The 25705-nt window shown below is 40.7% G+C and overlaps 1 protein-coding gene across 2 annotated transcripts in view; it reads left to right on the forward strand.

Annotated features, from left to right (window-relative positions):
* The first annotated feature begins 3363 nt into the window (after positions 1-3363).
* The window catches only part of ccdc135 (coiled-coil domain containing 135), a 102252-nt gene continuing 79910 nt past the window's right edge, over positions 3364-25705 (forward strand). Inside the window, exons 1-3 of one of the 2 annotated variants that reach the window (XM_073040338.1) lie at positions 3364-3449; positions 9548-9657; positions 13463-13637. In XM_073040338.1, the coding sequence (XP_072896439.1) occupies positions 9554-9657; positions 13463-13637 (279 nt within the window). In that variant the 5' untranslated portion in view covers positions 3364-3449; positions 9548-9553. The remainder of the gene's footprint in view (positions 3450-9547; positions 9658-13462; positions 13638-25705) is intronic. The other variant, XM_073040339.1, reaches the window with a different exon arrangement.

The following is a 25705-nucleotide window of genomic DNA, read 5'->3' on the forward strand; positions in this document are numbered from 1 at the left end:
ACATGGTGGATTGTGGATAGTGGACTACTTGACAGATAGACCTCAGTATGTGCGGTTGGGAGACTGTAGGTCTGACACGGTGGTCAGCAGCACAGGGGCGCCGCAGGGAACCGTACTCTCTCCGGTCCTGTTCACCCTGTACACATCAGACTTCCAATATAACTCGGAGTCCCGCCATGTGCAGAAGTTCGCTGATGACACGGCCATAGTGGGGTGTGTCAGGAATGGACAGGAGGAGGAGTATAGGAAACTGATACAGGACTTTGTGATATGGTGCAACTCAAACTACCTGCGTCTCAATATCACCAAGACCAAGGAGATGGTGGTGGACTTTAGGAGATCTAGGCCTCATATGGAGCCAGTGATCATTAATGGAGAATGTGTGGAGCAGGTTAAGACCTACAAGTATCTGGGAGTACAGTTAGACGAGAAGCTAGACTGGACTGCCAACACAGATGCCTTGTGCAGGAAGGCACAGAGTCGACTGTACTTCCTAAGAAGGTTGGCGTCATTCAATGTCTGTAGTGAGATGCTGAAGATGTTCTATAGGTCAGTTGTGGAGAGCGCCCTCTTCTTTGTGGTGGCGTGTTGGGGAGGAAGCATTAAGAAGAGGGACGCCTCACGTCTTAATAAGCTGGTAAGGAAGGCGGGCTCTGTCGTGGGCAAAGTACTGGAGACTTTAACATCGGTAGCTGAGCGAAGGGCGCTGAGTAGGCTACGGTCAATTATGGATAACTCTGAACATCCTCTACATAGCACCATCCAGAGACAGAGAAGCAGTTTCAGCGACAGGTTACTATCGATGCAATGCTCCTCAGACAGGATGAAGAGGTCAATACTCCCCAATGCCATTAGGCTTTACAATTCTACCGCCAGGACTTAAGAACTTTTTAAAAGCTATTATTAATGCTTTTTGAGATAGTGATTTAGATGCATATCATATTCTTTACTGAGTTAAGTATTGTATGTAGTTAGTTTTGCTACAACAAGTGTATGGGACATTGGAAAAAAGTTGAATTTCCCCATGGGGATGAATAAAGTATCTATCTATCTATCTATCTATCTATCTATCTATCTATCTATCTATCTATCTATCTATCTATCTATCTATCTATCTATCATTCTCCTTTACTCTCGTGTACTGGAAATGACATTGAACAATCTTGAATCTTGAATACAAGCAAGAGCAAGCTAGTCAACCCTTTGTGCCTACTCCACATTCAATATGATTGTGGCTGTGCTCTTGCCTCAATGCCACTTCACTACCTTTGAATCCTTTAATATTCCAAAAACCTATTGATCTCTGTCTTGAACCTGCTCAGCAATTGAACCCATACTGGACACGATTAGGGAATTCCAAAGCTCTGCTACCCTCTCGAAGGAAGAAATTTCATCTTCTCTCACTCCTGAATGGCTGTTTTCTTATTTTGAGACTGTGACTCCTATTTCTATATACCCCACCAAGGAAAACGTCATCCCTGCATCTTCTCTGCCAAGTTGTGTAAACATTGTGTATGCTTCAATGATGTTTCTGCATACGAGAGTCTGCTTATTGTTTGCTCATGGGTCAAACCCATCCCCACTTACCTCCCCATTTCATCTTTAGTTGCACTTTGTCAATTGCAAAAATATTTTTTTGGCAACATATTCCCAATTCCAACCATACTGTGGGTGCAAAATTTATTTTTCAGATCCTTTCTAAATCTCTTATACCTTACATTAAATCAATGCCTTTTAGTTTTATACATTTCTAATATGGATAAATCTTTCCTACTGTCTTTGCTTCTCATTATTCTGTATCCCCTTCAGTTTCTTTCACGACAAAGCAAACTTCTCCCTTTCTGATTAAACCCTCCATCTCAAGCACTCATGGTAAATCTATTCTACACTTTTTCAAGTCAATCACATCCTTCTTATTGCATGGCAGCCAAAATAGCACACTGTACTGTATTCCTACAGTTGGCTAACTAATGTTTTATGTAGCTGTACCACAATTTCTCTGCTCTTGTATTTCATACTCCCAGATAATGAAGACAAACATCTTCTATGCCTCATTTACCACCTTATCAACCTGTACTGCCACCTTCAGGGATTCATGGACTTGGACACCTAAGCCAAAGTCAAAATTAAGTTTATTGTCAAATACACAAATACAGGTATGCACAGGTGCAACGAAAAACATACTTCCAGTTACATCACAGGCACTTAGCTTCATATAAGCAGCATTCACAAGAAAAACATAAATTATACACGATTTTTATAATTTCAAGAATTGAGTAGCTGAAGGAAAATAGCTTTTCTTGAATTTGGTGAACTGCGGTCCCTCTGTTCCTCAATATTCCATAGGGCCCTACCATTTATTGTGCATATCATAGCTTTATTAGTCCTTTCAAAATGCATCTCCTGTTTGGTAGGGCTACAATTCCATGACCCTCTTTTGACTGAATCTTCCCCTTTAAGTCCTACGCCATCCTAATTTGCAAATATCACTCTGTTTATTTCACAACTGGTGACGCCTGTCTTGCCAAATAACCCGAGTGTTATTTTTCTTCCCTTTCTGTATATTTGCTTTTCTCGTTCCTTTTTCTCTATTTATCTCCCTTCAACAAGCCCAAATCCTGGGGTGAGAGAGCTGTCCTATCAAGATAGTAATGACACCTGCTTGCATTCAAATCTTTAGCAATGGAGTGGGACCAATATCATTTGAGAATGGGGGGGGGGGGGTAAATATATAATTTTCTGAAGGGGAAAATAACTAGACCATGTAAGGTACAAAATCTTTGTACTATTGGGGAGCAGAGATGGCCATTAGTGATAGTGTAGTGAAATGGCTTTGGGGTTGCTGAACAGTACTGGCTAGTAAGATCTGGGAGTATGACTACTGAGAAAGAAAGAAAACTCTGATTGGAGGGTTTGGGTGTTAGAAATCCAAGGTGAGGTTGTTGGATAAAATTGTACAAAGTTATGTTTTTGAAAGTAAAATTTGTGATTAAGAGTTATGATCAAGTGTGAAATAGCCATGACTCAGTTTAGTTCAGATATCGAGGAAATCGTGCTATCTCTGCACTGTTACTTTACCAGTCAGCAGTAATCAGGGTTATTTTCCCCAAACCTTAACTATAGGCCTCGACTGTGAGCTCTGCTGTGACCTGGAGCAGGAGGCAGATAAAAGACACCTCTTAGTCATGTACAAATGTTTAGTCAAATCTTTCAGTTCAACAGAGGATCACAATGTACGTTTTTCCCCTTTTGGACTTGGTATTTTGCCGCAGCAAAGGATGAAGAACTACAATTCCCAGAGTGCCTTTCTTGTTGCCGGGGCCGAGTTGCTAACTTGTGGTTGCCCTGTCAACAAAGGCTTCCAGACAGTCCCGCAGGCCCTGAGGTGGAAGGCAACTCCTACACCCTAAAAGGGACCAAATACTCACACAGTTGAAAAACACACAACGGTAAAGAATCATTTAAAAATATTTCTACGTATATTTTATGCAAATTATCTCAGTTGATCTTTAAAGTAATTTGATGTTGGAGTAATTTAAAAGGTAAGTTGGCTTGAAGAAAAATTCTGATGGTGTTTATTGCTGAGCTAGCAATAAAAGCTAGTACTGCTCTGTTTTCTACCACAGTATTTTGCTTCAGAACTAGAAGATTACGATTTCATGATATTGAGATACTCAGTTTTATTGAATTTATTTTAAAAAATAGGAAATGCTGGAAACACTCAGCAGATCAGGCAACATCGGTAGGGAGAGAGAGAGATTTGTGATAAAAGGCGTCGACCTGAAATATTAATTTTCTTTCTTATATTCCTCACAGATGTTGCTGAATGCTTGACATTTTATGTTTTTTTTTAAATTTTGGATTTATGGCATCTGAAAATTTTATTTTGCCTTTTCATAAAGCTTATTTTTTCTGCTTGAAGGTCTAGCATTGCTCATAATACCTATGGAGAATACCTCGATATTCTGCCAAGGGTTCTTTTATGTTTAGTGGTGGTGGAGGGATGAGTGGGACGTGCAGCTGGATACACGGTTTAACATTTTGTGTAAAAAAAAAACACTTTCCTTACTCCATGCAGTGATCTGGAAATTATAGAATACTACTATATATGCCTTTTCGACTGTAGACTTACTACAAATGAGCTGTCGTTATAAAAATAAATAAATAAACATTTATTAAATACACACAAGACTGTGCAAAAGTCTTAGGCACCCTAGATTTTTTATATGGTTTCAAATGGTATGACCCTGATCTCAATGTCATCGAGGCTATCTGGAGAGAAAATCAATCAAGGCATCCAAAGTTTGCAGAAGAACTGTGGCAAGCTCTCCAAGATGTTATGAACAACCTATCAGCCGTTTCTCTTGTAAAACTGCACAACAGTGTACTTGAGGGAACAGATGCAGTTTTGAAGGCAAAGGGTGAAAACACCAAGTAGTGATTTGATTTAGTTTTATACTGATTACTGCTCATTTTAGTAAATATTTTGATATTTAAAAACTTTTCATCTCATTATTTTTGAAAGCATCTTCACTTTACAGATTTTAAAAATATATTTACCTAAGACTTTTGAACAGAATTTGTACACACACACATACGCACACTGGACTCTGGTTAACTGGGCCATCAGTGAATCAGGGCAGCCGCTTATTTGGGACAACTCTTAAAGAACAAATACTAATTGAGAAAATAAATGTGATTCCCTTTGTTTATTTAGGGCATAATGCTGCTTAATTGGAGCTGAGATTGCTGCCAAACAGTTTCTAATGTCAGTCACGTGCAACTGTGTGGCTGTTATAGACACTGCACCGTGCTTAGAACGAACAGTTTTTAAATAGCATAAGTTGCACATGTTTGTGTTAAAAAAACAGTGATTTTTGCTCTGATAGTTGGTGAGAAATAAGCAGTTTTACAATTCATAACTGTTTTGCTCACTGGTTTCAAGCATTCAGGCCTGGAGATGCCAGAAATGGGCAGGAGTGAAAATGAAATGATTTCACTACTTCAGCAAGTTAGAAACTAAAAGGAAATTGAAGGTATCGACAATCATCTTGGATGTTACAATGAAAATGAAAATTTGAAGGATACAGTCGTCCAAAGCATTGTATCAAGGCAGTCCATTATCTGCACTGATTTTATTCATTTACAGTTAATTGAAAGAACACGGCAGCGTACACTCGATGAATTCCTCTGTTGATAGCTATTAGGAACTAATACACCATTTTATGGTTCTGTAGTATTATTAGTAGTGTTCTCATTTGTTCTGTAGTTCATTTAAATGCATAATTTGTTACTCAATGAAACAGTAGTTTGTCTTTTTTTTACCTATTTTAACTATTTCTATGAAAATTAGGTAAATTGGGACAGCTATTTAATGGGGCCAAAATGCACTGCTCCTGATGTGTTCCAGTTAACTGGAATCTTCTCAAATGAGAACCAGTATTGGGGAAGGGAAAATATGTTCATACATAACCTCCTCATTGTAATTGGACATCATTGTTTCAATAATACGGGCTGCTAGTAGTGCGGCTGGTGGGTTTCTGCATTGGGTGAGGCCTTGGTTTAGATGGAGGGAGAATAGCATGTTGCTTTGAAGGCCATTTTGTACTTGGGAAGGAGTGTTAATGCTTCAGAGGCCCATGTAGGTCTTGGATATTTAACTGCCTGGAGATCGGTGCCTTGTTGGGATTGGGTGAAGGCTGGGGATCAGAGTTTTCACTGGAGAGTCAGGGGATTGGAGATACAGGAATTAGTGAAGGCAGGTCAAGATGTTCAAGGCGTGGGTAGTTGGAATGATCAGTGTACTGATCCCAGGAGTGACTAGCGTGGGGGTGGATTCTGGGGGATGGGTACAATTCAGAGAACTAAAAATCATGACAGGAGTAATTGTGATGAAATGAATGCCTGTTGAGTTTAGATCTTGTGTTGATTATGGTGGGGACAATGTAATCAGGACACGAAGGATTGAAGATAAATAATGGACTTACCACAATCAGAATTAAGTTTACTAACACTGACTTACTTGACATGAAATTTGTTGTTTCATGGTGGCAGTACTGTTGAAAGACTTAAGTTACTATAAGTGACAAAATAAATAAACAGTGAAAAGTTTGTGGAATAATGAGGCACAGTTCATAAATTCATGGACCATTCAGTAATCTTATGGCAAAGGAGAAGAAGCTGTTCCTGAATCGTTGAGTGTAGGTCTTCATGTTCATGTTCTTTCTCCTTGATGGTAGTAATGAGAATAGAACCTGTCCTGGATGATGAGAGTCCTTAGCGATGAACGATACATTCTTGAGGTGCCACCTCTTAAAGATGTCGTCAATGGTGGAGAAGGTTTTGCCCACAATGAAGCTAGCTTGAGCCTACAACTCTGCAACCTCATGCGATCTTGTGCACTGGAGTCTCCATGTCTCCATACCAGGCTGTGATGCAACTAGTCAAAATGCTGTCCACCATACATGAATAGGAATTGGCAAGAATCTGTGATGACATACTAAATCTCCTTGTACTCCTAATAGAGTTGTTGGTGTACCTTCTTCATGATTGCATCAATATGTTGGGCCCAGGATGTTGACACCAGGAACTTGAAGCTACTCACCCTTTGCACTGCTGACTCCTCAATGAGGAATGGTGTGTGTTCTTTCAGCTTCCACTTCCTGAAGTCAATTCTTTGGTCTTGCTGATGTCGAGTGTGAGGTTGTATTTGTGACATAATTCAACCAAGTGATCTGCTTCACTCCTGTATGCCTCCTTGTCACCATCTGAGATTCTGCCAACAGTGGGGTCATCTGGAAATTTATAGATGGCATATAAATTTATACCTGGCCACACAGTCATGAGTGTAGAGAGAGTAGACAGTGGGCTAAGCAAGCATTCCTGAGGTGTGTCTGTGTTGATTGTCAGGTGTGACGGTATTGGGATTGCTGGCCGCAAAGCTCTAAACTCATGCGAATATCTTAAGTCCTATCTGATGTAGATAGCTACGGCTACCTTCACTAAAGGGAGATTATACTGTAGCCAGCTACTTTTCAAAAGCTAGTTCACTTCCCTGTTTATCCTCCACGGGGAATTTAGCTGTCAATGCCTACTATTTTCCTACCCCCCCCCCCCCCCAACCAAGAAGGATGTACTTCCAGCTAACAAAGTAGTTTAAACATAGTTCATTTATTATTAATGACACATTTATATTTAAATAAATTTCATAAAACATATGTGAATCTCACAGAGGACTTCTATCTTGTAAAACATTTCCAAATTTCAAACGATTCCTAAAACACAAAGAATTTCCAAAGTTAAATCTCATCAGCTAAAAAGACATAGGAGTGAGTTGCAGACATGTGAGTCTTCAGTCGCAGAAACCGAAGGCAGAGGAATGGATTCCTGTTCACTCCATCTTTCTGTTATTCTTCTTGATGTTCCTGGACCATTCCTAACAAGCCTGACTGCTCTCACATTTATACTGTTTGTTTGCCACTTGGTTGACTTCAGACACTTGTGATATCTTTTCACATACCTTTTTACACAGATGTTCTAAAAGCTTCTAGCGACAAAATTAATGCTATGAGAGGTGAACCTCTGAGTACATAGATCTTCCAACTATTAATAGACTAGCTATTTATGTGCTAAGTGACAGTATCAATTTAGTCTGCAAGCCTGCTTGAACTAAATAACTTAGCTAGTGTTGTCTGGTTGATACAGGGCAATTAACATTACTTCATTATCTTACACTGCAATCAGCCCAGTGCTGTGGGCAAGTATCCTGTGTTCTATGGACAGTTTTGTTTGTTTGCAAAGCTGTCCTTTTAAATTCAGACTGATCTTTGCTTGCCATTTACATTAAGAAATGAAGGCCGGCTCCAGTTTATGACAAAAAGAATTTCATTTGGAAGTTTAACTTACTCAAAAACACTCCTTAAGCTCATAGCGGCTGTGTTAGAAAGCTAAGCATGGCAAAAATGTGCCCCAGCCCTGGACAGGTAATATCTATCACACAGAGAGGAACAGATGGTATTACTGATCTGTATTGACTATGGTCTCTCAATAAGGAAGTAGAAGATCTAGTGACAGAGGAAGGTACAGAGGCCCAGGTTTTGAAGCTTAGTGATTAATAGTGAGTGGACAATGATGCTGAATGCCAAACTGTAATCAATAAACAGCAGCCTGATGTACTGTATGCTTTTGCTGTTGTTTAGGTGCTCCAAAGCAAAGTGAAGAACCAGTGAGATTACATCTTTTGTAGACTTTTACTAGGCATTTACTTAGTGAAATTTCATTCTAGCAATGCATCACAGAATGTTACAGAAGTGCCCAAAGATTGTCCACATTGAATGACATCATTCGATGGATGTGTGATGCAGAATTATGTTGGATGCCCAAGTGCCATTTGTGGAAGGAGGGACTTGGCTGAAATTTTGAACTGATGCAAAAAGACTCAGAAATGATATTTGTAATGTTCCATTCTGGGAAAATGCACTTCAGTAAGCTTGCAATGCCTCATGATGGCAATATCCATCTTTAAATATCCTCACCATCTGGAATGGACTCTCTTCTCATTACTACTAACAGAGAAGAGGTACAAGAGCCTGTAGATCCACACTCAGTGATTTAGGAACAGCTTATCCATTCCACCATCAGATTTCTGAGCCGTCTATCAACCCATAAACACTGCCTCGATATTAATTTATTTGCACTATTATTTACTTTTGTTATTTATAGATGTTTGTGTCTTTGCTCTATACTGCTGACGTAAAACAACAAATTTCACAACACTCGTTGGTGATAATAAATCTGATTCTGATTCTGACAGTGATGGGAATTGAAACTTTAAGGCAAATGTGGAAGAAGTAATTGGGTTAAACTCATTTACTTGGGCACCAGCAGTCTTCTTTGTATGATACTGATGGCTATAGTTTCCAGTAAGAGTGGACACAGCATGCTAGCAAGCTGCTCAACCATGGAGAGATTCTTAGCCGAATCCACTCCTCTCTTTTTCACATACTCTGAAAGTTAACAAAGGAAGCTTTGTTTTGAAAGCAGATACTTATTTCCCACTGAGGCTGTGGATGCTCTTAGTCTGGGTGATGAATGTACTCCAAGAGTTGGGTTAGGAAGCAAGCAGAGATACTGACCAGAGACACTGAAGGTCATCATTGAGTAAGTTAGGGACATGCCAGAGATTCTGTATTTGATATGGGGAACAGAATATCCTAAAAAAGTAAGATATATTGCTGGAACTTTAACAAATTATGGAATTGATTTGAGTTCTGAAGGCTTGGAACAGGGAGATAGAGATTGACTTTTTCTAATATATTGGAACAGCAAAGGGCTTTCAGAGATTTGTCGGGCTGGAGGGTTTCCAGAGATAGAGAGGGACTGAAACCTGACCTGAGAGTGAGGTAGAATTTCTCCTTTGCACTTATGAGGAAAACTTAGAAATAATGACATCATAAAGGTGATCTATTCCTGGAGTGAAGAAATTGTAAGTAATGCTGAACATTGGGTCTGACTGCCCTGTAGTAATTTTTGCTCACTTCCTCTTTAGAGAATAATGGACATGCTGGAGGAATTTGAGGAAGAGGAAGAACAGACTAAAAACGCAAGAGAGATCAAGGGGGGAAAACACATATCATTTGTTGATAAAATTGATCACCTGTAAGTAAAGGTTGCTTCTATTTAATAGTTCTCTGAACGTGTTTGGAATTCATGATACCCAGACATAAATGCCCAGCCGAGGAGCTCTTTAAAAGAAGATCAGAAAAGAAATGTAGTTGGAGAAGGTAAAATAGAATGATGGGCCTGTCAGAACCATCTTATGACATCAATGAAGATATTGTATGGAGTGTTGGTTCCACAGGGAAGTTATTAAGCCTCTAAAGTGTACAATGCATGTTCAGTACATACTATATTCCTGATATAAAAAATTTAACTTGCTGAAATATTTGAATTTTTGTTAAAATAGCAGCGATGTATTTAGAAGTATTCACAATTCTGAAAGGATCAAATTGACTAAATGGAAATTGACTAGTTTCTTTTATAAGAGAGCTTAGAACAAGGGAGACTATTAATACTAGATAAATATAAAAGACTTAAAATGCAGGACTGGAGATATTTCACACTGAGAACTGTGGATTTCCCTCATTATTAGTAATTGAAACAGAGTAAATGTTGTTCAGTGCTAGATTGAAATAACTGATGAATAAAACTGGGTGAAAGGCTCCAGCAATGAGATGAGTGAATTTTACATGCTACCAAGATTCACATTCTAAATCCTTGCTTGGAAAGGAAACTCGGGAAATAGTAGCTCACTTGATGATGGGGTTTAAAGGAATACAGACTGGTTGCATTCAATGCTCAGCTGCATTTTCAGTGTGTATAGTTCTTTATAATTATTATTAATTGTCTGTAAGCATACAGTCTGATCTGGTACAAGGAATTCTCAGAATTCTTTATCATTTGGACAAAGGAGGGCTACACTTCCATCACCAAAGGCTCATTTTCAAATGTAAAGTCCTGTCCATTTCTTCATTGTACAGAAAGCTCCGTGTTTACAAGGATGTTGCTGAGATTTGAGGACTTGAGTTACAGGGAAAGGCTGAATAGGTTAGGACTTTATTCCCTGGAGTATAGGAGAATGAGGGGAGATTTGATAGCAGTATACAAAATTATGAGGAGTATTGACAGAATAAATGCAAACAGGCCTATTCCACTGAGGTTGGGTGAGACTAGAACTAAAAGTCCTGGGTTAAATGTTTAAGGGGAACATAAGGGGGAACTTTTTCACTTAGGTGTTTGTAAGAGTGTATATGAGTATGGAAAGCTATGATCCAGGTGCAAGTCAATGGGATTAGACAAAATAATAGTTCAGCATGGACTAGATGGGCCAAAGGGTGGGTTACTGTTTTCGAAGGTACAATTTGTTGTAGCGTGAATGAAATTGTGGGAGAGAGAGTTACTGGTAGGTACAAAGCAGCTTCTTTATTTGACACAAGGTACAGCAGGCATCATACCGAGACCCTTTGGTGGAAAAGGTCTGCTAGCCCAATGTGGGCTTGATATTTATTTGCTAAACACAAAGGACAATTCATATTTACAAGTATAGACAATGCTTTCTTTTGAAGCTACATATAAAACATCACACCTTCTGACTTCATCCATTCCTCCCGACGCCAACATGTCTGGGCTGGCATTCACAGCCTTTAGGAATGCAAGTTGAATCCACAATACATTTATTTGGAATATTACGTGCTAACATAGAGGACAATTCATACTTACAAAGTATAGATAATGCCGTCTTCGAAACTACTTGTAAACTTCACACTTCTATGTTCCATCTGCAGCGTCTGGGCTAGTGTTCCGGTATTCACAGCTTTTAGGAAATGCATTGTTATGAACTCAATCCACAGTACTTTGTTGAAGAACAGAAGACTGGTGGCCAAAGTCACTTAAGTGCAAATGAATCATTGACCCAAAAACTCACTCTAACACAATTTAATGTCAGAGAAATGTATACAATATACATCCTGAAATGCTTTTTCTTTGCACATATCTATTGATTCCTCTGCCCCATTCCCTTAATGCCTTTCTTTTGTGTGGCTTTGCCTGTACTGGTATTCCTCTAATCAGCATGATCCCAGAGGCTGAAGTGTGACTGATGGAAGGCCGTTAATTTTCAGTTATGGAGACTGCTGATCATGTTGTTGGACAGCTTGCATAGTTCAGTGTTAAGAAATGTCATCTCGATAGCACACCTTCTCACCCATATGAATCAGTGATCTAGGCTGTCTGGTTAACAGGCAACATCAAGGATCGAACAAGTTCATGTTTATTTTCATGGGCTTACTTATCCCAAAAATAAATGCCATGAAAATAAGCTTTTTGCAACATCAGAACGGTACATTATAGACATAAATTACATCAATTTGATTTGACTTAAATTATACATAAATTACATGATGAAAAAAACTAAACAGAACAAATTATTTCAAGTTGAGGGAAATGTAGTCTATGGTAGAATTAGGGCTTTACAGGTCAGTTCAGTGGAGCAGAAACTATTGTTGAACCTTGAGGTGCGGGCCTTCAGGCTTCTGTACCTCCTGTCTGATGGCAGCAACGTGAAGAAAGCATGGCCTGGATGGTGGGGGTTCTGAATGATGGATGTTGCCTTCCTGAGAGAACACCTCTTGAAGATGACCTTGATAATGGGGAGGGATGTTCCCATGGTTGAACTGGCTGAATCCACCACACTCTATAACCTCTTGCGTTCCTGTGCATTGGAATTTTCATACCAGCCTGTGATACAGCCAGTCAAAATGCTTTGCACTGCACATCTATAAAGTTTGTCAGAGCCTTCAATCTCAAACTTCTGTGACTGTAGAAATGCTGATCTGATGTAGTTGCATCAATGTGCTGGGCCCAGGATAGATCCTCCAAGATGCTAACACCTAAGAACTTGAAGCTGATCACCCATTGCATTGCTGACCCTTCAGATGGGTCTTTTGAATGTGGGAATACTTTTGCATTCCTAGTAATTTCTGGCATGGCAGATTGGTAGACTGCTATAACCCCCCTGCAAACCCCTTTGAACTTTGGTATGCAGTGCCTCAGCAAGTGCAGGTCCTATGTCCAAGTTAACCGCTAAATAATTCCTGCCACTTGTGTTTAAGCACCAGTTAGTCCTTTAAGAGAAAGGGAAGTGTGTTGGTGAGAGTTGGACTGTGTTTGAGGAACATGGCTATCCTGGTTGAAGCAACTTGTAACAAATGTGAGCTCTGAGACTTACAGCATTGCAGAGTACATGTATATGAAGACATGTTGGGTATAATTGGATAGGAGACTGTTGGGAATAGCAATAGGTGGCAGAAATGGCAAAAGATACGATCTTATTAGCTGTATATCCACAGGAATGAAGGATAACAAATAAAGAAAGGGAAGGTAAGGTTCAGATTTAGATTTTGAGATGAAGTATAGATTGGAAATTGAAAGCAAAGTTAATAAAACATGGCATTGATAAAGTCTTCAGTAAAGCAGAAAAGGAGAGGAGAGAAAGGACCTGAGCGGGACTGAGACAAAATAAAATTCCACACATCCTAAGAAAAAGCAAGTATTGCCAGGACTCAGAAAGGTTCCCATAGCAACATATTTTATTTGGAGGAAGTGAGTGAAATCAAAGGAGTTGTTGTTTCTTGTAAAAGCAAGTTCAGACAACCAAAGAAGGCTGGGGATGAATGGGCAATCATTTGGCTGCTTCATAAGAGAGAAGTAGAGGGCCCAAAGGACTTCTTGATGAGGAATGAAAGTCATTAAAATAAGTTAACTGGTTATTATCTCATTATCTCTGTTTGTGATCCTTGTGATCCTTGAAGCAGTGCACATTTGCTGTGAAGCAATTTTGAATGTTATGAAGATGATTAGAGCACTCAATAAATGTAACTTTCTCTTTCGTGCTTCCTTGATGTAGGGACGCTTTGATAACAGATATAGGTGTCATGAACTACCCACTATCTTATCAGGACAACACGACCAAAGAACAAATTATGCTCCAATATGCTGAGAATTTCAGGCAACAATACGAATATTTGTATCCTGACAGAAAGCCTCTGCTTCTCAATCCACTCAATGAATGTAAAATTCAGGTATATATTTTCATGAGTACTGCATGGCAAAGAATTAGATAAAGTGTGATAAATAGTGCATTATATTATTTAGCATTTTTATTTCTAATGAAAAGTACTGAACTTTTATAATAAATTGATTTCTCATTTCTCTTGAAAATATTGGCAGATAGTGCCGTAGGTGCTATGCCATGTATCTATGAGTCAAAATAGCAAGTACAATTGGAATATAAGTTGGACGGTGGAGGAATGGGAACAGGGAATATCGTTTCATTCTATCCTCATATTTTATCCACACACTATCTGATGTCATAGCAAACTAAGAGCAAAGATGCCTGTCAGCGTATATAATGTGCTCAAGTGAAGGGAGGTTCTTCCTCTTCTTTTCCATACCAAAGACATTGAGGCTTGTTTAATACCTTCAGGCTATCCAGCTAAATTTCAACTGAAGATCTGTATAAAATCTTAGAACTGAGTATATGCCTGGAAAAACATTAATCAAGAGAATGAGGTTATGTTAAAATTGTAGATTAGTAAGTGTTGCAGCATTTCATTCTGTACATTGACCATTAGTTTCCTTTGGAATATTACAGTGACTCAACTCAATATTGTTTATTATGTACTGAAGGATTTTGATGGCAGAATGAAGGGGTGTAAATAGTTTCTGCTGATAACTAACTAGAGAGCTCTAGTGTAATTGGGAAGAGGACTAGAGATGGAGAGACAGTAATCTGAATTATTAAGATTTGACAAAAAGAGTGTGAGAACCTAATTCCATATTATCTTTCAAAGTGAAATTTAATTGGGGAAAATATGCCACATGATTATGAGCTTATTAACAGTCATAGAATGACACAATATTGAAGCAGGCCCTTCAGCCCAACTCATCCATGCTAACTGTGCAAGTCCCATCTGCCTGCATTGGGTCCACAGCCCTGTAAACACCTCCTATCCATGTACTAATCTAGATGGCTTTTAAGTGTTGCTAATGTGCCCATGAAAAGATGAGAGAACCTTGGATGTCCAGAGAGGTGATGAATTTAGTCAAGAAAAAAAAGGAAAAGTATGTGAAGCTTCAGAAATCAGGATCAAATGGAGCACACGAGGAGTGCAAAGAAGCCAGAAAAGAACTAAAGAAGGGAATTAGAAAAGCCAGGAGGGGCCATGAGAAGTCATTGGCAAGTAGGATTAAGGTGAATTCCAAGGCATTCTATATATGCATCAAGAGCAAGAGGATAATGAGGGAGAGGGTGGGACCACTCAAGGATAAAAAGGGATACATTTGCTTGGATGTGGAGATTGTGATTGAGGTACTTAAAGAGTATTTTGCTTCAGTATTTACCAACTTAAAGGATATGGAGGACCAGGACATCAATGCTGAGTGTATAAATGTGCTAGGGCATTTAGAGGTCAAGGAGGAGGAAGTGGTGGGCCTCCTGATAAGCATTAAGATGGATAAGTCCCTAGGGCTATAGGAAAGATGTTGAAGCTTTGGAGAGGGTTCAGAAGAGGTTTACCAGGATGTTGCCTGGTTTCAAGGGTATGTGCTATAAGAGGCTGGAAAAACTTGGGTTGTTTTTTCTGGAGCAGTGGAGGCTGAGAGGAATCTGATAAAGTTTTATAAGTTTATGAGAGGCATAGATAGAGTAGACTGGGAGTATCTGTTTCCCAGGGTTGAACTGTCTAGTACCAGAGGGAATGTAGGTAAGAGGGGGCAGGTTCAAAGGGAGTGTGAGGGTTAAGTTTGGAATGCACTGCCTGGTGTGGTAGAGGCAAATGCATTAGAGGCTTTTAAGAAATTGTTAAATAGACACACGGATGTGAGGAAGATGGAAGATATTGACATTGTGTAGGTAGGAGGGATTAGTGTTTGGGTGTTTTTGATTTGCTTTTTACCTGGTTTAGCACATCATTATGGGCCAAAGGGCCTGTTCCTCTGCTGTTCTGTTCTATGTTCTAAATCTCTTGTCTCTGGCCTTAAACCTACATCCTCTTGTTTAAGTACCCTCTCCCCGTGAAGAAGACTGTGTGTTGTGTCTCCTTGTTTGCCTTCTCAAAATACATCATCTCGCTGTCAGTTAAGGAATTGATTTTTGCAGCCTCGTCAACCACTCTATGAAAGTTTCAGTCAGTTGCCTTTTTGTGCATTTTATGTGTTTTATTCTCATCACTTGTATTTTAAAGCTGAGAACATGTGCCAATATGGCATGTTAGCAATACCTCTTGCAAGATGTGGCAGATCTCAGAGACCTCCAGTGCCCCTGATTGCAACATCTGGGCACAGCTCCTTACAGGCCATGTTAGGGAGCCAGAGATGGATGACCTACACCTCATCCAAGAGAATGAGGGGTTGATAGATAGGAGCTATGTGGAGGCAGTTACACCTAAGTTGCAGGAGTTGTGTACTTGTTGACTGTCAGGAGAGGTAAACCGAATAGGCAGACATTGCAGTGTACCCCTGTGGCTATTCCCCTGAATAACAAATGCATCACATTGAAATCTGTTATGGGAGATGACTTACTAGGGGAAAGCTGCAGCAATCAGGTCTCTGGCATTGAGTCTGGTTATGTGGCTCAGAAGGGAATAGGAGAGAAGCAGAGAGCAGTATGATAGGAGATTCAATAGTTAGGAGAGCAGACAGGAGATTCTATGGACATGAAAGAAACCCTAGATATGGTAGTGTCACATGGAATGAGGGTAAGGATAGGATGATTTGGTAGGTGAATATGGTTGATGCAGGGTTTCAGATTTGTAGATCATGCAATCTCTTCTGGGAAGGTTTGATCTGGTACAAAAAGGATGGGTAGCATAAAGACTTCAGGGAGACGAATGAATATCCCTGCAGGTAGATTTGCTAGAGCTGTTGGCGAGGGTTCAAACTAGTTTGGCAGGTAGATGTGTACCAGGATGATATGTCAGAGATTGGGGCAGTTGAAATACAGATAGATGCAGAGAGACTGTGAGGAAGGATAGGCAGTTGATGGGGCAAAATTGCAGTCAGTGGAATCGGTTGAATTGTGTCTATTTTAACGCAAGAAGTATCAGGAACAAGGGTGATAAACTTAAGAGCATAGGTCAGTACATGGAACTATGACATTGTGGCCATTATGGAGACTTGGCTGTCACAAGGACAACTGGATGTTCCAGGGTTTAGATGTTTCAAAAGAAATTGTGGGGGGGGGGGGGGGGAAGAGGTGAGGAGTGGCATTCCTAATGAGGGATAGTATCACGCTGCAGAAAAGGAGGGCATTGTGGAGAGATTGTCTGCTGAGGCAAAGTTGGTGGAAGTCAGAAATAAGAAGTAAGCAATCACTCTATTGGGAGTAATGTATAGACCCCTCCCTAACAGTAGCAGAAATGCTGAGGAGCAGATAGGCAGGCAGATTTTGGAAAGGTGCAAAAATGACAGGGTTGTTGTCATGGGTGCTTTAACTTCCCTATTATTGATTTGCACCTCATTAGTGCAAACTATTTACTGTAGATGGGGCAAAATTTGTTAGGTGTGTTGAGGAAGGATTTCTGGCACAATATGTAGACAGTCCAACTACAAGAGAGGTCATACTGGATCTAATACTATCAATGAAATGGGTCAGGTGACAGATCTCTTGGTGTGTGAGACAGTGACCACAACTCCCTGACCTTTACCTTTATTTTGCTTCAGTATTCACTAGTGGGAGGGATCTTGATGAATGTGAGGACAGTGTAGAGCAGGCTAATATGTTGGAAGATATCGATGTTAAGGAAGAGGATGTGCTGGAAAAATATTGGAATAGATAATTCCCTAGGCCAGATGGGTGGTATCCCAGGTTACAACAGAAAGCGAAGGAAGAGGTGGCTGTGCCTTTGACAATAATCATTATATTCTCACAGGAGTAGAACCAGAAGAATGAAGGATAGTAAATGTTATTTCTTTATTCAGGAAAGGTAATAGGGATAATCCTGGGATTTATAGACCGGTGAGTCTTAATTCAGTGGTTGGCAAACTATTGGCGATCTTAGAGACAGGATTTATTTGGAGAAGCATAGTTGATTAGGAATGACTTTTTAAGGGGCAGATCATGCCTCACAAGCCTGAATGAATTCTTTGAGGAAGTGACAAAACAAATTGATGAAGGAAGAGCAGTAGATGTAGTGTATATGTATTTTAGTAAGGCACTTGACAAGGTTCTCCATGGTAGGCTCATTTAGAAAGTCATGAGACATGGGATCCAGGAAAACTTGACTGTGTGTATTCAGATTTGGTTTGCCCACAGAAGGCAGAGGGTGGATGTAGACATATCATAATCTGCATGGAGGGTGCTGACCAGTGGTGTTCCACAGGAATTTCTTCTGGTACCTCTGCTCTATGATTTTTGTAAATGACTTGGATGAGGAAGCGGAAGTATGGATTAATAAGTTGGCAGATGACATGAAGGTGGTGATGCTGTGGATAGAGAAGGAGGCTGTCATAGGTTACAGAAGGACATTGACAGTATTCAGAACAGGACTGAGTTCAATCCAGAAAAGTGACAGATGAAGTACAATTTGGAAAAGTGTGAAGTGATTCACTTTAGAATGCCAAACTTGAATGCAGAGTACAATCTTAATGGCAGGATTCATAGCAATGTGGAGGAAGAGTGGGATTTTGGGGACTACATCCATAGATTCCTCAAAGTTGCCACAATGGGTGGTTAAAAAGACATATGGTCTTTTGGTCTTCATTAGTCAGGAGACTGAGTTCAAGAGCATGAGGTAATGTTGCAGCTCTGTAAAGCTCTGGTTTAAGTCACACATGGAGTATCAGAATCAGGTTTATTATTACCGGCATGTGACGTGAAATTTGTTAACTTAGCAGCAGTAGTTCATTGCAATACATAATCTAGCAGAGGGGAAAAATAATAATAAATAAAATAATAAATAAGCAAGTAAATAAATTACGTATATTGAATAGATTTTTTAAAATGTGCAAAAACAGAAATACTGTATATTTTTAAAAGAGTGAGATAGTGTCCAAAGCTTCAATGTCCATTTAGGAATCAGATGGCAGAGAGGAAGAAGCTGTTCCTGAATCATTGAGTGTGTGCCTTCAGGCTTCTGTACCTCCTACCTGATGGTAACAGTGAGAAAAGGGCATGCTCTGGGTGTTGGAGGTCCTTAATAATGGACATTGCCTTTCTGAGACACCACTCCCTAAAGATGTCCTGGGGACTTTGTAGGCTAGTGCCCAAGAAGGAGTTGACTAGATTTACAACCTTCTGCAGCTTCTTTCGGTCCTGTGCAGCAGCCTCCCCATACCAGACAGTGATGCAGCCTGTCAGAATGCTCTCCATGGTATAACTATAGAAGTTTTTGAGTGTATTTGTTGACATGCCAAATCTCTTCAAACTCCGAATGAAGCAGAGCCACTGTCTTGTTTTCTTTATAACTATATCCATATGTTGGGACCAGGTTAGATCCTCAGAGATCTTGACACCCAGGAACTTGAAGCTGCTCACTCTCTCCACTTCTGATCCCTTTATGAGGATTGGTATGTGTTCCTTTGTCTTACGTTCTGGTCACCTCATTGTAGGAAGGATGTGGAAGCTCAGAGAGGGTACAGAGAGGATTTACCAGGATATTGCTTGGATTAGGGAACATGACGTGAGGAAAGATTGAGGAAGCTGGAGCCTTTCTCTTTTGACCAAGGGAGGATGAAAGGTAACTCAATAGAGGTGTAGAGGATGCATTGATATAGTGGACAGGCAGTGCCTTTTTCCCTGGGCAGAAATGGCTCATATGAGAGGGCATAATTTTAAGAAGATTAGAGTGTAGGGGAAATTAGAGGTAGGGTATTTTTCATAGAATGATAGGTACGTGGAACGTGCTGCCAGGAGTGGTGGTACAGGCAGATACTTTAGGGACATTTAAGAGACTCTTAGATAGGCATCATCGTCTCATATTCTTAATATTTATTGCTTATTTATTTATTATTATAATTTTGTTTTTGTCTTTTTGTATTTGCATTATTGTCTTTTGTTTGTCCATCTTGTGTGCTTTTCTCATTGATTCTATTGAGTTTCTTTGTATTTACTGTGAATACCTACAAAAAAATGAATCGCATGGTAGTTTGTTGTGACACATATGTACTTTGATAATACATTTACTTTGAACTTGCATGATAAAAATGGAGGTCTATGTGGGATGCATGGAGACGGAGGAAGTGTATTGGCATGGATAGTGGATTGGTTAACCGATAGAAGGCAGAGAGTTGGTATAAATGTGTGTTTCTCCAGTTGGCAGTCTGTGGTGAGTGGGGTGCCACAGGGGTTGGTGCTGGGCCCACAGCTGTTTACCATTTACATTGATGATTTGGAGGAGGGGACTGATTGTAGTGTAGCAAAATTTGCTGATGACACTAAACTGAGTGGAAAAGCAAATTGTACAGAGGATATGGAGAGTCTGCAGAGGGATATAGATAGTTTAAGTGAGTGGGCCAAGGTCTGGCAGATGGAATACAACGCTGGTAAATGCGAGATCATCCACTTTGGAAGGAATAATAGAAAAGCAGATTATTATTTAAATGGTGAAAGATTGCAGCATGCTGTTGTGCAGAGGGACTTGGGAGTGCTTGTGCATGAATTGCAAAAAGTTGGCATGCAGGTACAACAGGTTATTAAAAGGCTAACGGAATGTTGGCCTTCATTGCTAGAGGGATTGAATTGAAGAGCAGGGAGGTCATGCTGCAACTTTACAGGGTACTGGTGAGGCTGCACCTGGAGTACTGTGTGCAGTTCTTGTCTCCATACTTGAGGAAGGATATACTGGCTTTGGAGGCAGTGCAGAGGAGGTTCACCATTCCAGGGATGAAGGGGTTAACCTATGAGGAGAGATTGAGTCACCTGGGCTATACTCTCTGGAGCTCAGAAGAATGAGAGAGGATCTTATAGAAACATACAAAATTTTGAAAGGGATAGATAAGATAGAAGTAGGAAAGTTGTTTCCATTGGTAGGTGAGACTAGAACTAGGGAACATTGCCTCAAAATTCAGGTGAGAAGATCTAGGACGGAGATGAGGATAAACTGTTTTTCCCAGAGAGTGGTGAATCTGTGGAATTCTCTGCCCAGGGAAGAAGTTGAGGCTTCTTCACTGAATATATTTAAGAAACAGATAGGTTTTTACATAGCAAGGGAATTAAGGGTTATGGAGAAGATGGAGCTGAGTTTACGGACAGATCAGCAATGATCTTATTGAATATATATTTAAGATGGAGCCAGTAACTGGCGACTCTGCGCGTGCTCTGCCGAGCAAACTGCCCCCCACACTATCCTATACCCGAGAAACCCTTCTAAACCTCCAATTTGCTACATCTAGCAAGATCAACACCCTGGTGAAGTTACTGACCCAGCTGGAGATCATCGACGCGCCAGAATTGCTTCAACTCCAGACCGTACCTGGACCCGATTGTCGAGGCCTGGTCCGAGGTCCGTCATGTTCCTGGAAACCCATGACCTGCTACCATGTCGGAGCGCCTGGAGAAATAGCCCAATCCGACCAGCACCTCTCTGAAGCAAACAAGCACACAGAAGTGATGTCGGAGACCTCAAGATACCCCAGACGCTTCCCCGGAGCGACCACCGTAGAGCCTCATTGGTGGCCATCCACAGCAGCTGGAAGTGAGGCCTCCGCCGCTGACCTCAGAAATTGAGCCTGGGGCTCGGCTGGAGTGGAGGCCTCCGCAACCGTGACACAGTTCATGGACTTGTTTCAGCTGGCAGCCCGGCCCTCTGGGATTAAGTGTCGGCTTCGGGGCCCGACCCAATCGACAGCCTGGGCCCCCAACAGTTGGAAGTGGCAGTGGAGCCTCCCCCATCACTCAGCCCGACCTGGAGCGCCTGACGATGCGACCCGCCGATCGATCCCCGCAGGACACGTCCACCAACCTCAAAGAGCTGCCAACAACACACTGCATTGATGGAAATCTGGAAAGATGCACTATTTACCGAGGAAGTGTGGGAAAAGAGCTGGGCTGCTGGTCAGATTGAAGCGGAGGGGCTTTAGGATCCCTCTGCCCACCATCCTACTAGCTAATGTGCAAGCCATAGAAAACAAGGTGGATGATCTTAAAGGGAGACTCACCTACTGCAGGGAGATGCAGAACTGCTGTGTATTCTGTTTCACAGAGACCTGGCTCTCCCCTGCCACCCCCGACTGTGCCATCCGACCAGAGGGATTTTCGATCCATCAGATGGACCGCACAGCATCTTTGGGCAAGACGAAGGGAGGTGGAGTCTGCCTACTGATCAACACTGCGTGTTGCTCGGACACAGTGGCACTGACAAGCTCCTGCAGTCCGGACCTGGAACATCTGTTGGTGAAGTATCGTTTTTATTATCTGCCACGGGAATTCACCTCGGTAATACTGACAGCGGTCTACATTCTCCCCCAGGCGGACATGGAGTGTGCTGTGAATACAGTGTATGCTAACATCAGTGAACTTGAGACCAGGTATCCGGAGGCTTTGCTCATTACAGCCGGGGACTTTAACCAGGCCAACCTCAGAAAAGCACTGCCAAAGTTATATCCCACCTCCCCCCACTACTTTCAAATCTCTTACTATCTTTCCTTTCAGTTAGTCCTGACAAAGGGTCTTGGCCCGAAACGTCGACAGTGCTTCTCCTTATAGATGCTGCCTGGCCTGCTGTGTTCCACCAGCATTTTTTGTGTGTTGTTTGAATTTCCAGCATCTGCAGATTTCCTCATGTTTGTTCCATCCTTGGACTCACTTTACACCACACGCTGTTGGAGCAGTGCTGCCAGGATAATCAGGGATAAGTCCCACCCAACCAACACACTTTTTGTCCCACTTCCCTCCGGGAGAAGGTTCAGGAGCATGAAGGTATGTACGGTTGGATTTGGGAACAGCTTCTTTCCAACTGTGATAAGACTGCTGAACAGACCCTGACCCGGATCTGGACCGTACCTTCCAAATATCTAGACCTGACTTGCACTACCATACTTTCCCTTTTCTATTTTCTAATTATGATTTATAATTTAAATTTTTATTATATTTACTTTGATTTGTACCTCAGGGAGCGTGAAGCGCAGAAACAAATATCACTGTGATGATTGTACGCTCTAGTATCAATTGTTTAGTGACAATAAAGTATTTGTATTTGGTGGGGCAGGCTTGACGGGCCAGATGGCCTACTCCTGCTCCTATTTCTTATGTTCTTATGAGTTTTCAAACTTCCAATAATGCCTCCCCCCATCCTTCACTATTTCCCATACCCTTTTCCCTGTCTCATGTTATCTCCTTGCCCATCCATCGCCTCCCTCAGATGCTCCTTCCCCCATTTTTTCTTGCTTCCATGGCCGCCTGTATTTTTCACCAATCAATTACCTAACTGTTTGCTTCATCCCTCCCCCTCTAAGTTTCACCTATCACCTGGTGCTTCTCTCTCCTCTCCCCCCACCTTTCAAATCTACTCTTCAGCTTTTTTTCTCCAGTCCTGCCAAAGGGCTTCAACCTGAAACATTGACTGTACTTTATTTCCATATATGCTGCCTGGTCTGCTGAGATCCACCAGCATTTTGTGTGTGTTGTTTGGATTTCCAGCATCTGTGGATTTTCTCTTGTTTGGAAGCACATGCCTGCTGCTTCTTGCTCTTTTTGCTAAGATCAAGTGTTTTATCTGTTTTTATTACATTAATATGCTTCCTATTTGAGAACCATTTCATTGAGGGAGAGGCTGATTTCAGAATCACCACAAAAGTCACTACTGCTTAAAGATGTGTTGTCACCTGGGCCAAACATTCGGTATGTACTTAGATTTGAGATTGATGAACAGGTGTAATTAGCTGCAGGTTGAATAGTGCAAACAGTGGCTGAGTTACTGCATGTTCAGATTCCATCATTGCAGTTTTAATACAGCGTGGAACAGGCCCTTCTGGCCCAAGGAGCCACACCACCCAGCAACCCACGTGTTTAACCAGTTGTGGAGTTCAATTCAGTTAATTAAATAAATTTAGTCACAAACAAGAGAAAATCTGCAGATGCTGGAAATCCAAACAACACACACGAAGTGCTGGCGGAACTCAGCAGAGGAACTTAAATTTCCTCCAGCATTTTGTGTGTGTTGCTTAAATAAATTTAGTGTTTTTTTTAAATATTTAAGCTATTTCCATTAATGATACCCTTGAAGCTACCTGATTGTCATAAGACCCCAATCAAATTTGGTTGCCTTACCGATTTTGGCATTAATGGTCCTCCAGATCCCCAGCAATGCAGTTTACTGTCAAATGCCTGTTCAGCTATGTATGTATGTATTACAATTGCTCCATCAAAACAGAAAATAAATAAAATGGATGGTCTACTCAACATAGAACTAGGCACTGTGTTTAGACTCGGGCAAACTTTCTCACAGATTACCATATTGGGAGAATTGTCTAACAGCTCAGCATAGAGGCAAATAAATTTCCTACTAATCCAGTATATGGACCCATATATAAGAAAGAAGAACAACTGTAACTGTAACAGTAACTGTAACTTTTATAGCAGCCTTAATACAGCAAAATGCCAAAGTACTTAAAAGGATTACTTTGAAGCTAAAAACCATGTAAGGAATTAAGAGGACAGATGACTAAAAGATCAAGGATGATCTCTCTTCATTGCGTTAAATGAATAGAAAGAGGCTGAGGGATTTAAGGAGTAAGTTCCAGAGCACACAGGCATGCTAACAGTAGGCATATCTGGCAATGTGGAACAACTACATTTGTGGATGCTCAAGGGTCGAGGAGTGTGGATATATAGAACTAGAGGAACATACAGAGAGAAGAAGGAAGGAAGGCCAAGAAGAATCCCAGAAAAGGTACATGTTCCAGACTCAAAAGGAAAGTTTTGATCTCTCCTAAATCACATGGTCATGAGACAACCTACAACACTTCTTGGCAGTCAGTTCCACAACTAGGCTTTTCTTGACGGACGGGTTCAGAGAAAGGACAATATCTGCCACTTCTCTATCAATTTCCTGACTTGAGCAGGTGAGAGAGCAATAAGTAATCTTCCAGTGTTAACAACTCCTGCAACTCCTTGTTGCTACAGGAAATGAACATGATCAGGGAGAGGTAGAAAAGTAGAGCTGCACAAAGGAAAGTAGAAGTTAAATTGCAATGGGGAAGACATCACCTTATAAGATGAGAGCTGACAAACCAGCGACTACAAGGAATCCCAAAATTTGGAAGGTGTGAACATCACCACAGAAATATAGTTCTTTAGTTTAATAAGATACAGTAGTCATTTTAGTTAATGATATAGTTGCAGTAACTGAAACCCTGTTTGAAAATAATATCAGTATCATGCAGTTAGTATTCCAGGATACAAAGTAGCAATAAAGATAGCAAAAGGAAATAAAAAATGGTGTGGGGTCAGTACCAATTAAAGTGGATACTGTAGTGCTTGAAAGAGAGGATTATCCTTCAAAGGTCAGGAATAGAAGCGATTTGGATAGTGCCTCCTGGATGACAACGTGGGAGACTGAAATACTGTTGAAAATAATGCCGTGAATAATTCCATTGAGAACTAAGCAGAATATAACAAGCTGTGTTGAGAAATGAAGATGAAAGTCAAATAAGTAGAGAGTTTGCAAAGAGAATGACAGTTAACATGAAAGAAATTCAGGAGGCATATAGTAAATGGTAATAAGAGGAGAACTGGGGCTAATTAGGAATAAATAAGGTGATTTTTGCTCATACAGAATACGAAAAGTCAAAGTAAAATTTATTATCGGAGTACATACATGTCACCACATACAACTCACAAGTACTTTTTCTGTGGGCATACTTAGCAAATCTATAGAACAGTAACTGTAAAACAGGATCAATGGACAACAAACTACAAATAAATAATGAGCATGAAATAACAAGTTAAATGAATGTAGTTATTCCCTTTTGTCCAAGAGCCTGATGAGTACCTTGTAATGATCTTGACCGCAACATAGTCCACGTGCAAAATGCACGGCATTTATTCACCCAGGCAACTGCAGCTTCATCTCTGAAACTCGTGACTTCTATTTTACCTTGCTAATGGTACCCAAAATGCAAAATGAAATTTGAAAAAGAGGATTCTGTCAAT

The sequence above is a fragment of the Hemitrygon akajei genome, chromosome 3 (assembly GCF_048418815.1).
Source record: "Hemitrygon akajei chromosome 3, sHemAka1.3, whole genome shotgun sequence".
NCBI classification, from domain to species: domain Eukaryota; kingdom Metazoa; phylum Chordata; class Chondrichthyes; order Myliobatiformes; family Dasyatidae; genus Hemitrygon; species Hemitrygon akajei.